Source organism: Ranitomeya imitator, chromosome 6 (genome assembly GCF_032444005.1).
Source record: "Ranitomeya imitator isolate aRanImi1 chromosome 6, aRanImi1.pri, whole genome shotgun sequence".
Lineage (NCBI taxonomy): Eukaryota > Metazoa > Chordata > Amphibia > Anura > Dendrobatidae > Ranitomeya > Ranitomeya imitator.
Genome location: NC_091287.1, coordinates 17,800,363 through 17,813,895, shown reverse-complemented (window position 1 = coordinate 17,813,895; position 13,533 = coordinate 17,800,363). Strand labels below are relative to the sequence as shown.

Below are 13,533 nucleotides of genomic sequence, written 5' to 3'. Positions count from 1 at the left end.
TAGTTCTATGGTGGAAGGTCCTGGCAGGGCTCTAGTCCCATAACAAGTATTGCTGGGAGGTGTAGTTCTATGGTGGAAGGTCCTGGCAGGGCTCTAGTCCCATAACAAGTATTGCTGGGAGGTGTAGTTCTATGGTGGAAGGTCCTGGCAGGGCTCTACATTGATATTCCCTATTACAATACTGCAGTCTGATTTGCTGTTTTTGTGTTTTTATGTCCATGATTATGGAGTCATGACCTCTATCTACCACACACAGCGCCACATTTGCCCCCACAGGTTGTGTGTGGTATTGCAGCGCAGCCTGATTACTCTTTTGCCTTTTCCTGGGACCTCTCAGGTCCTTATTAGGATTATTCAGGACTATGTGACTAATGTCCATCCAGTGACTTCCCTGGCCCCAGAGTGGACCCTTTAAGTGAAGCATTAACCCCTGACCTGTCATTATAGATTTTCTTCCCAGGACTGATGCCATCATCTCCCAGGACCCTCCTTATCTAGAGAACGCAGCAGGCTCCGCTGAGGATAGCGGCCCCTCCTGCACTCAGAGCCCGGACCACCCAAATAATCACATTACACCAGAACCTTCCGGGGGGGTCTCCTAACTTACTCCGCTGCCAAAACTGAAATCCTCTGTGCTGCTGGCATTTCAGGGTGCACTGATGCTCGCGACATAAGTTCGTGAATCAGGAGGAACAGGATGAACACATTTACAGATCAATGATACAATGTAGAGAATAGTCATTAGTTACAATGCTGCTGAGAAAAGGGAAGCGGTGAGGTGTAAATCACTGGAGGTGCCACCCTGCGATTTATAACGTGACCAGGCGGCAATGCCAACCGACATGTACCAGAGACAATAATGGGCACAAAGCAGCCGGGGGGCAGAGAAGGGGCACCGGCAAAACATGAGGAAACATATACAGATTCCAATGAGGAAGGCAGGAAACCCATCAGGTCTCCAGAGGGCAGGAGGCAATGTGCCCGCTGCGATGCCAGCCACAGTAACAAGACCGGGCACCGACAACAATGGGCACAACGAAATCTAATACACAGCCAGACGGCAGCAACGAGGAATTCAGCAACCCAGGAAGGTGCCAGGCTGCAGGGCCACATTCACATGGGCGGGATAATAATGTGACTGTGCCCGGGCACCCAGAGCGCAGAGCGGGGGCATCAACCTCCACCCACTGTAGAAGGAAGAGGGTGCCAGGCTGTAATGCCAGCTCAGATGGCTGTTCACGCGTCGCGTAAAGAAGCTGCTGGCAGCAGGTTTCGCTGCGTTTTTTCTGAGTTTCTGAGGAAACTCCACCAGCTCTAACAGGAGCAGCAAAGGAGCCAGGGAAGGAGCAGGTACTGCCAGGGAAGGAGCAGGGAAGGTGCCATGGAGGGCGCAGGGAAGGTCCAAGGGAAGGTGCAGTGAAGGTGCCAGGGAAGGTTCCAGGGAAGGTGCAGGGAAGAAGCAGGGAAGGCGCAGGGAAGGTCCAAGGGTAGGTGCCAGGGAAGGTGCAGTGAAGGTGCCAGGGAAGGTGCCATGGAGGGCGCAGGGAAGGTCCCAGGGAAGGTGCAGGGAAGGAGCAGGGAAGGTCCCAGGGAAGGTGCCATGGAGGGCGCAGGGAAGGTTCCAGGGAAGGAGCAGGGAAGGTCCCAGGGAAGGTGCCAGGGAAGGTGCAGGGAAGGAGCAGGGAAGGTCCCAGGGAAGGTGCAGGGAAGGTGCCATGGAGGGCGCAGGGAAGGTGCCAGGGAAGGTCCAGGGAAGGTGCCATGGAGGGCGCAGGGAAGGTCCCAGGGAAGGTGCAGGGAAGGTGCCATGGAGGGCGCAGGGAAGGTGCCAGGGAAGGTCCAGAGTAGGTGCCATGGAGGGCGCAGGGAAGGTGCAGGGAAGGTCCCAGGGAAGGTGCCAGGGAAAGTGCAGGGAAGGTGCCAGGGAAGGAGCAGGGAAGGTGCCAGGGAGGGTGCAGGGAAGGTGCCAGGGAAGGAGCAGGGAAGGTGTCATGGAGGGCGCAGGGAAGGTCCAAGGGAAGATGCAGTGAAGGTGCCAGGGAAGGTCCCAGGAAGGAGCAGGGAAGGTGCCAGGGAAGATCCCAGGGAAGGAGCAGGGAAGGTGCCAGGGAGGGTGCAGGGAAGGTGCCAGGGAAGGAGCAGGGAAAGTGCCAGGGAAGGTCCCAGGGAAGGTGCAGGGAAGGTCCCAGGGAAGGAGCAGGGAAGGTGCCAGGGAAGCTGCAGGGAAGAAGCAGGGAAGGTGCCAGGCTGTAATGTCAGCACATATAGTGGCAGCACCAGGAATATCGGGTATTAACTCTGTCAGCACCAGAGGGAGGCAGGAACCTCCACCAGCTCCGGAACATGGCAGGTGCCAGGCTGAAGCCAACACTTTACATGAGCGGAACCAACAATAAGGATGAACCTGGGAATTCCCGGGACTCTGCACCCAGAGGGCAGTGATGGAGGAAGGAAATCCAGCGACTCCAGAGGTCCCTGCTCCCTACAGAGGAGGAGATGCCAACCTGGAGCTGAGCTTTGTAGTTCCACAGCCGCAGGAGATCTGTAGCAGCCGCCAGTCCTGGAGGCCTCTGCAGCAGGGAATATGGGACATGTAGCAGAGCCGGCTGTGTGCTTTATCATCTCACAGCTCTGCTATTCTGCGTCTGATACTGGAATAAACCTCAGCTCCGCTGCATCCTGACAAACTCAACCCAACTTAACATTGACAACCAGATCCGCTACATCATACACACTCAGCTCTGCTACATTTCTCTGCATAAGTCAGGCTCTGCTGTGCCACGTCTAAGAAAACACATAACTATCTTAGCTCTGCTACATCTCCACAAACTCAGCCCAGTTTAATCTGAACACCCAGCTCTGCTACATCTGGACAAAGACACGTGTGGATACAACACTGCAGCCCTGCTACATCTTACAGACCTCAGCTGACCACTCTACACCATGACAAACCCCCCTGCAAACACCGAGCCCCTCAGCACTGCTACATCTTACACTGCTGCTGACCGACTCACTCCCAAACATGGAGACAACCTCAGCTCGACTCCATATCAGCCGGCACAGCAGAGCTGATGAGAACAGGAACTTTTCCGATGGTAATGAAGAAGTTCTGCAGCGGCTGCCACTTACAGGGGAGATGAGGCTGAGGAGTAGGGAGAGCAGCAGGCAGGGGTCCGTCCTCGGGCAGGGGTCCGTCCTCAGGCAGGGGCCCATCCTCCGGCAGGGACCACGTCCCCAAACTTCTGCGATGTGTCCCCAATGTCCAGGGCAGGTGCAATCCTCAGAGAGCCATGGAGAGACCCAGCGCCCGATCCGCCGCCGCCGATCACACACTGAGCAGAGCGGCTCCGCTCCTGCCCATCACTGCACGGTCATTAAGAAAATCACCCGGGGCCAAGGAACCGTCCCCGAGCCGGGAGCAGCCAATCAGCTGCCTGCGAGGGAAGGGCCGACCGTGCCCGGCTTCATAAGGCGGCGCCAGCGGAGCGGAGAGAAGCGGCTCATCACGGGCGGCGGGGGATCGTCTGCAGCGTGACCGGGATGGAGCAGAGGTGGAGTGGTCACCAGTGGGACAGTGCTGATCGTGCATCTCAGGTGGTCAGTGCTACTGTCACATCCGACAACCTCAGCTCTGCTACATCCGACAACCTCAGCTCTGCTACATCCGACAACCTCAGCTCTGCTACATCCGACAACCTCAGCTCTGCTACATCCGACAACCTCAGCTCTGCTACATCCGACAACCTGAGCTCTGCTACATCCGACAACCTCAGCTCTGCTACATCCGACAACCTCAGCTCTGCTACATCCGACAACCTCAGCTCTGCTACATCCGACAACCTGAGCTCTGCTACATCCGACAACCTCAGCTCTGCTACATCCGACAACCTCAGCTCTGCTACATCCGACAACCTCAGCTCTGCTACATCCGACAACCTCAGCTCTGCTACATCCGACAACCTCAGCTCTGCTACATCTAACAACCTCAGCTCTGCTACATCCGACAACCTCAGCTCTGCTACATCCGACAACCTCAGCTCTGCTACATCCGACAACCTCAGCTCTGCTACATCCGACAACCTCAGCGCTGCTACATCCGACAACCTCAGCTCTGCTACATCTGACAACCTCAGCTTTGCTACATCCCCTCAGCTCTGCTACATCCCCTCAGCTCTGCTACATCTGACAACCTCAGCTCTGCTACATCCGACAACCTGAGCTCTGCTACATCCGACAACCTCAGCTCTGCTACATCCGACAACCTCAGCTCTGCTACATCCGACAACCTCAGCTCTGCTACATCCGACAACCTCAGCTCTGCTACATCCGACAACCTCAGCGCTGCTACATCCGACAACCTCAGCTCTGCTACATCTGACAACCTCAGCTCTGCTACATCCCCTCAGCTCTGCTACATCCCCTCAGCTCTGCTACATCTGACAACCTCAGCTCTGCTACATCCGACAACCTGAGCTCTGCTACATCCGACAACCTCAGCTCTGCTACATCCGACAACCTCAGCTCTGCTACATCCGACAACCTCAGCTCTGCTACATCCGACAACCTCAGCTCTGCTACATCCGACAACCTGAGCTCTGCTACATCCGACAACCTCAGCTCTGCTACATCCAACAACCTCAGCTCTGCTACATCCGACAACCTCAGCTCTGCTACATCCGACAACCTCAGCTCTGCTACATCTGACAACCTCAGCTCTGCTACATCCCCTCAGCTCTGCTACATCCCCTCAGCTCTGCTACATCTGACAACCTCAGCTCTGCTACATCCGACAACCTCAGCCCTGCTACATCCGACAACCTCAGCTCTGCTACATCCGACAACCTCAGCCCTGCTACATCCGACAACCTCAGCTCTGCTACATCCGACAACCTCAGCTCTGCTACATCCGACAACCTCAGCTCTGCTACATCCGACAACCTCAGCTCTGCTACATCCGACAACCTCAGCGCTGCTACATCCGACAACCTCAGCTCTGCTACATCCCCTCAGCTCTGCTACATCCCCTCAGCTCTGCTACATCCCCTCAGCTCTGCTACATCTGACAACCTCAGCTCTGCTACATCCGACAACCTGAGCTCTGCTACATCCGACAACCTCAGCTCTGCTACATCCGACAACCTCAGCTCTGCTACATCCGACAACCTCAGCTCTGCTACATCCGACAACCTCAGCTCTGCTACATCCGACAACCTGAGCTCTGCTACATCCGACAACCTCAGCTCTGCTACATCCAACAACCTCAGCTCTGCTACATCCGACAACCTCAGCTCTGCTACATCCGACAACCTCAGCTCTGCTACATCCGACAACCTCAGCTCTGCTACATCTGACAACCTCAGCTCTGCTACATCCCCTCAGCTCTGCTACATCCCCTCAGCTCTGCTACATCTGACAACCTCAGCTCTGCTACATCCGACAACCTCAGCCCTGCTACATCCGACAACCTCAGCTCTGCTACATCCGACAACCTCAGCCCTGCTACATCCGACAACCTCAGCTCTGCTACATCCGACAACCTCAGCTCTGCTACATCCGACAACCTCAGCTCTGCTACATCTGACAACCTCAGCTCTGCTACATCCCCTCAGCTCTGCTACATCCGACAACCTCAGCTCTGCTACATCCGACAACCTCAGCTCTGCTACATCTGACAACCTCAGCTCTGCTACATCCCCTCAGCTCTGCTACATCCCCTCAGCTCTGCTACATCTGACAACCTCAGCTCTGCTACATCCGACAACCTCAGCTCTGCTACATCTGACAACCTCAGCTCTGCTACATCCCCTCAGCTCTGCTACATCCCCTCAGCTCTGCTACATCTGACAACCTCAGCTCTGCTACATCCGACAACCTGAGCTCTGCTACATCCGACAACCTGAGCTCTGCTACATCCGACAACCTCAGCTCTGCTACATCCGACAACCTCAGCTCTGCTACATCCGACAACCTCAGCCGTACTACATCCGACAAGGCAGAAAATAACAAACCCAGCTCTGCAGCATCATTACAGACAGATCTGAGGCTTTGCCCAAGTACAGCTCTGCTACATTACAGAGAAAGCATCTGACATACCCACTGTCTATTACCTTTGACATCCGCAGCTCTGCTACATCTGACAAGGCTAACCCAGCTCTGCAGCATCTTTACTGACAGAATAGATGCTTTCCCCATATAGTTATTTGCAGAGAAAGCATCTGACATACCCAGCTCTATAACATCTGACAACCTCAGCTCTGCTATATTATTATTATTATTTATTATTATTATACATTTTTATAGCGCTATTTATTCCATGGCGCTTTACATGTGGATAAGGGGCAAATATAGACAAATACATTAACCATGAGCAGATAACAAGGCACACGAGTACATAAGGAGGGAGGACCCTGCCCGCGAGGGTCACAGTCTGCAGGGGATGGGTGAGGATACACTAGGAGAGGGTAGGGCAGGTTGCGCGGCGGTTCAGTAGGTTGAGGATCACTGCAGGCTGTAGGCTTGTCGGAAGAGATGAGTCTTCAGGTTCTTTTTGAAGGCTTCTATGGTAGGCGCGAGTCTGATGTGTTGGGGTAGAGAGTTCCAGAGTATGGGGGAAGCACGGGAGAAGTCTTGAATGCGGTTATGGGAAGAAGAGATAAGAGGGGAGTAGAGAAGGAGGTCTTGGGAGGATCGGAGGTCGCGTGTAGGTAGGTACCGGGAGACCATGTCACAGATGTATGGAGGAGACAGGTTGTGGATGGCTTTGTATGTCAGTGTGAGGGTTTTGAACTGGAGTCTCTGGGCGATAGGAAGCCAGTGAAGGGCTTGACACAGGGGAGAGGCTGGGGAATAGCGGGGGGACAGGTGGATTAGTCGGGCAGCAGAGTGTAGGATGGATTGGAGTGGTGCCAGAGTGCTAGAGGGGAGTCCAGAGAGTAGGAGGTTGCAGTAGTCGAGGCGGGAGATGATAAGGGCATGCACTAGCGTTTTTGCAGTGTTGCGGTCAAGGAAAGCACGGATCCGGGAAATATTTTTGAGTTTGAGACGACAGGAGGAGGCAAGGGCTTGGATATGTGGCTTGAAAGAGAGATCAGAGTCGAGGATCACCCCGAGGCACCGGGCGTGTGGGACTGGGGATAGTGAGCAGCCATTGACATTGATGGATTGTCACGATTCCCCTGACCGCTGTCAACACTGGGTCAGGATTCACACCGTGACCGTCACCCCTACGTCGCGGGTCGGGGTGACTTTAGGCCAACAGACGGCTATCACATGTGCAGGGGGCTTATCTTAGTTATCCCTCCACTCCACGATGTGATGAAAAAACACACACAAGGCTATTGACCTCTTAGTTTACAGCAGGGGCTTATTCTAGGTATCCCACTGCTTTTCTATATACCACGAACTGCAGGGATTTATGTATATCCCGCTACAGTTCCACTTAACACTTGCAGCTCTCTGGCGCCCCCTTACTCTCAGGTCAGATTAGGTACTGCACCCTGGGTAATTAGTCGCCAGGAAGGCTGCCTGCTATGTACTGGCTATTGGGCACGCTGCAGCGACGCGATAACTACTCCCACTCAGGCAGGAACAATAATTATCAAACCCGCAGTTGCTTCAGCATAATCCAACAGTCAGCGCACTTTCGCTGCCACCAGCTTCGATTAAACGGGTCCGAAGCTAACCCAGCACAACAGTAACAGTAGCGTATTACCCTTCAAGAGACTTAGGGTACGGTTTTTAGAGCAGGAGAACGAACTAACATATAATAGTATATCCCATTAAAAATTAGGCAGTGCTTTATCAAAAATATATCTGACAAGTCTATCAATGCTGCCTTTAACAAGACTGTCCATGCCAAATAAACGTCACCAACTCATCTCTGCTACATCTCACAGACTCTTCAGGCTCTGTGCACACGTTGCAGATTTTGCTGCGGATCCGCAGCAGTTTCCCATGCGTTGTACAGTACAATGTAAACCTATGGGAAACCAAAAACGCTGTGCACATGCTGCGGAAAAAACCACACGGAAACGCAGCGTTTTATTTTCCGCAGCATGTCACTTCTTTGTGCGGAATCCACAACAGTTTTCCATCTGCTCCAATAGAAAACTGCAGATGGAAAACCACAGCGGAATCCGCAGTAGAAACCGCAATAAATCCGCAGGAAAAACCGCAGCGGATTTTTCCACGCGTGCACACAGCCTCAGGCTATGTGCACACGTCAGGATTTACTAGCAGAATTTTCCTGACAAAAACCGGACATTTCTGCCAGAAATCCGCATGCGTTTTTTTTTGCGTTTTTGACAAGTTTTTTGACGCGTTTTTGGTGCGTTTTTTGTGCTTTTTTCCCCAAATGCATAGAATAGCGGGAAAAACGCAAAAAATTCACAAAATTAATGAACATGCTGATTTTTTTAACCGCAATGCTTTTTTTTTTTGCGGAAAAAACGCATCATGTGCACAAAAATTGCAGAATGCATTCTAAATGATAGGATGCATATGTCTGCAGTTTGTAATGCGTTTTTATCGCGAAAAAACGCGAAAAAAACGTGAAAAAACCTGAACGTGTGCACATACCCTCAATGTTTTATTGACAGACCTACACTAAATACATGTGATAACCTCAGCCACAAACTCTATGACAAACCCAGCTCTGCTGCACTGCATTGATCAACCTTTATTACATTTCACTAACCTGTTAAATCTGACAGACCTTGTTATATTACATACAACATCCTCAGCTCTGCTATATCTGAGAAGTGCAGATCTGCCATAAGCCAAGCCTGCAGCAAGTAACAAACTCAACCTTACTATATCTTACATATTCTCCAAGGTTGTGTTGACATTTGACAAACCCAGCTCTGCTGCACAGCATAGATCCCGCCTACCAGCTTTTACATCCTCACGTCTTCTACATCTCACATACTCGGTTCTGTTAAACTTGACAACATTTTCTCTATTACAGCACACAGCCTCAGCTCTGCTATATCTGACAATCACAGCTGTAACACACCTGACAACCACTGACATCCTTCTGCAGCATCTTACAAACCCAGCTCTGCTGCACCTAGTAGAACTATTTCTGCTGCATCTCACAAACTCATCTCGACTACATCACACTCGCATTGTTAGATCAGAGCAAACCCATCTCTACACAGCACACAGCCTCAGCTCTGCTATATCTGAAAAGCTCTAATGCACCTAAAAAACCCAGCTCTGCTGCACTTCATCAACTCGTTTCTACTGCAGATGACAAACTCAGCTCATTACATCTGACATCTTCTGTCCTGCCAGATCTTACAAACACAGCCATGCCACAAAGCTAAAAATCAAAGCTCTGCTACATTAATGATCTCAGCTCTGCTACATCTCCACAAACTCAGCCCAGTTGAATCTGAACACCCAGCTCTGCTACATCTGGACAAAGACACGTGTGGATACAACACTGCAGCCCTGCTACATCTTACAGACCTCAGCTGACCACTCTACACCATGACAAACCCCCCTGCAAACACCGAGCCCCTCAGCACTGCTACATCTTACACTGCTGCTGACCGACTCACTCCCAAACATGGAGACAACCTCAGCTCGACTCCATATCAGCCGGCACAGCAGAGCTGATGAGAACAGGAACTTTTCCGATGGTAATGAAGAAGTTCTGCAGCGGCTGCCACTTACAGGGGAGATGAGGCTGAGGAGTAGGGAGAGCAGCAGGCAGGGGTCCGTCCTCGGGCAGGGGTCCGTCCTCAGGCAGGGGCCCATCCTCCGGCAGGGACCACGTCCCCAAACTTCTGCGATGTGTCCCCAATGTCCAGGGCAGGTGCAATCCTCAGAGAGCCATGGAGAGACCCAGCGCCCGATCCGCCGCCGCCGCCGCCGCCGATCACACACTGAGCAGAGCGGCTCCGCTCCTGCCCATCACTGCACGGTCATTAAGAAAGTCACCCGGGGCCAAGGAACCGTCCCCGAGCCGGGAGCAGCCAATCAGCTGCCTGCGAGGGAAGGGCCGACCGTGCCCGGCTTCATAAGGCGGCGCCAGCGGAGCGGAGAGAAGCGGCTCATCACAGGCGGCGGGGGATCGTCTGCAGCGTGACCGGGATGGAGCAGAGGTGGAGTGGTCACCAGTGGGACAGTGCTGATCGTGCATCTCAGGTGGTCAGTGCTACTGTCACATCCGACAACCTCAGCTCTGCTACATCCGACAACCTCAGCTCTGCTACATCCGACAACCTCAGCTCTGCTACATCCGACAACCTCAGCTCTGCTACATCCGACAACCTCAGCTCTGCTACATCCGACAACCTCAGCTCTGCTACATCCGACAACCTGAGCTCTGCTACATCCGACAACCTCAGCTCTGCTACATCCGACAACCTCAGCTCTGCTACATCCGACAACCTCAGCTCTGCTACATCCGACAACCTGAGCTCTGCTACATCCGACAACCTCAGCTCTGCTACATCCAACAACCTGAGCTCTGCTACATCCGACAACCTCAGCTCTGCTACATCCGACAACCTCAGCTCTGCTACATCCGACAACCTCAGCTCTGCTACATCCGACAACCTGAGCTCTGCTACATCCGACAACCTCAGCTCTGCTACATCCGACAACCTCAGCTCTGCTACATCCGACAACCTCAGCTCTGCTACATCCGACAACCTCAGCTCTGCTACATCCGACAACCTCAGCTCTGCTACATCCGACAACCTGAGCTCTGCTACATCCGACAACCTCAGCTCTGCTACATCCGACAACCTCAGCTCTGCTACATCCGACAACCTCAGCTCTGCTACATCCGACAACCTCAGCTCTGCTACATCCGACAACCTCAGCTCTGCTACATCCGACAACCTCAGCTCTGCTACATCCGACAACCTGAGCTCTGCTACATCCGACAACCTGAGCTCTGCTACATCCGACAACCTCAGCTCTGCTACATCCGACAACCTCAGCTCTGCTACATCCGACAACCTCAGCTCTGCTACATCCGACAACCTCAGCTCTGCTACATCCGACAACCTCAGCTCTGCTACATCCGACAACCTCAGCTCTGCTACATCCGACAACCTCAGCTCTGCTACATCCGACAACCTGAGCTCTGCTACATCCGACAACCTCAGCTCTGCTACATCCGACAACCTGAGCTCTGCTACATCCGACAACCTCAGCTCTGCTACATCCGACAACCTCAGCTCTGCTACATCCGACAACCTCAGCTCTGCTACATCCGACAACCTGAGCTCTGCTACATCCGACAACCTCAGCTCTGCTACATCCGACAACCTCAGCTCTGCTACATCCGACAACCTCAGCGCTGCTACATCCGACAACCTCAGCTCTGCTACATCCCCTCAGCTCTGCTACATCCCCTCAGCTCTGCTACATCCCCTCAGCTCTGCTACATCTGACAACCTCAGCTCTGCTACATCCGACAACCTGAGCTCTGCTACATCCGACAACCTCAGCTCTGCTACATCCGACAACCTCAGCTCTGCTACATCCGACAACCTCAGCGCTGCTACATCCGACAACCTCAGCTCTGCTACATCCGACAACCTCAGCTCTGCTACATCCGACAACCTCAGCTCTGCTACATCCGACAACCTGAGCTCTGCTACATCCGAAAACCTCAGCTCTGCTACATCCGACAACCTCAGCTCTGCTACATCCGACAACCTCAGCTCTGCTACATCCGACAACCTCAGCTCTGCTACATCCGACAACCTGAGCTCTGCTACATCCGACAACCTCAGCTCTGCTACATCCGACAACCTCAGCTCTGCTACATCCGACAACCTCAGCTCTGCTACATCCGACAACCTCAGCTCTGCTACATCCGACAACCTCAGCGCTGCTACATCCGACAACCTCAGCTCTGCTACATCCGACAACCTCAGCTCTGCTACATCCGACAACCTCAGCTCTGCTACATCCGACAACCTGAGCTCTGCTACATCCGAAAACCTCAGCTCTGCTACATCCGACAACCTCAGCTCTGCTACATCCGACAACCTCAGCTCTGCTACATCCGACAACCTCAGCTCTGCTACATCCGACAACCTGAGCTCTGCTACATCCGACAACCTCAGCTCTGCTACATCCGACAACCTGAGCTCTGCTACATCCGACAACCTCAGCTCTGCTACATCCGACAACCTCAGCTCTGCTACATCCGACAACCTCAGCTCTGCTACATCTGACAACCTCAGCTCTGCTACATCCGACAACCTGAGCTCTGCTACATCCGACAACCTCAGCTCTGCTACATCCGACAACCTCAGCTCTGCTACATCCGACAACCTCAGCTCTGCTACATCCGACAACCTCAGCTCTGCTACATCTAACAACCTCAGCTCTGCTACATCCGACAACCTCAGCTCTGCTACATCCGACAACCTCAGCTCTGCTACATCCGACAACCTCAGCTCTGCTACATCCGACAACCTGAGCTCTGCTACATCCGACAACCTCAGCTCTGCTACATCCGACAACCTCAGCTCTGCTACATCCGACAACCTCAGCTCTGCTACATCCGACAACCTCAGCTCTGCTACATCCGACAACCTCAGCTCTGCTACATCCGACAACCTCAGCTCTGCTACATCCGACAACCTCAGCTCTGCTACATCCGACAACCTCAGCTCTGCTACATCCGACAACCTGAGCTCTGCTACATCCGACAACCTGAGCTCTGCTACATCCGACAACCTCAGCTCTGCTACATCCGACAACCTCAGCTCTGCTACATCCGACAACCTCAGCTCTGCTACATCCGACAACCTCAGCTCTGCTACATCCGACAACCTCAGCTCTGCTACATCCGACAACCTGAGCTCTGCTACATCCGACAACCTGAGCTCTGCTACATCCGACAACCTCAGCTCTGCTACATCCGACAACCTGAGCTCTGCTACATCCGACAACCTCAGCTCTGCTACATCCGACAACCTCAGCTCTGCTACATCCGACAACCTCAGCTCTGCTACATCCGACAACCTCAGCTCTGCTACATCCGACAACCTCAGCTCTGCTACATCCGACAACCTCAGCTCTGCTACATCCGACAACCTCAGCTCTGCTACATCCGACAACCTCAGCTCTGCTACATCCGACAACCTCAGCTCTGCTACATCCGACAACCTCAGCTCTGCTACATCCGACAACCTCAGCTCTGCTACATCCGACAACCTCAGCTCTGCTACATCCGACAACCTCAGCTCTGCTACATCCGACAACCTCAGCTCTGCTACATCCGACAACCTCAGCTCTGCTACATCCGACAACCTCAGCTCTGCTACATCCGACAACCTGAGCTCTGCTACATCCGACAACCTCAGCTCTGCTACATCCGACAACCTCAGCTCTGCTACATCCGACAACCTCAGCTCTGCTACATCCGACAACCTCAGCTCTGCTACATCCGACAACCTCAGCGCTGCTACATCCGACAACCTCAGCTCTGCTACATCCGACAACCTCAGCTCTGCTACATCCGACAACCTCAGCTCTGCTACATCCGACAACCTCAGC

General features: G+C 53.3%; 1 protein-coding gene across 4 annotated transcripts in view; it reads right to left on the bottom strand.

Moving 5' to 3' along the window:
- The window catches only part of VIPR1 (vasoactive intestinal peptide receptor 1), a 319,284-nt gene extending 309,338 nt beyond the window's left edge, over positions 1-9,946 (bottom strand). For 2 of the 4 annotated variants that reach the window (XM_069729253.1, XM_069729251.1), the window contains exon 1: positions 3,130-3,353. In XM_069729253.1, the coding sequence (XP_069585354.1) occupies positions 3,130-3,213 (84 nt within the window). In that variant the 5' untranslated portion in view covers positions 3,214-3,353. Of the gene's footprint in view, positions 1-3,129; positions 3,354-9,678 lie in introns of those variants that run through there. The other 2 variants (XM_069729252.1, XM_069729254.1) reach the window with 2 other exon arrangements.
- Between the last annotated feature and the right edge of the window lie 3,587 nt (positions 9,947-13,533).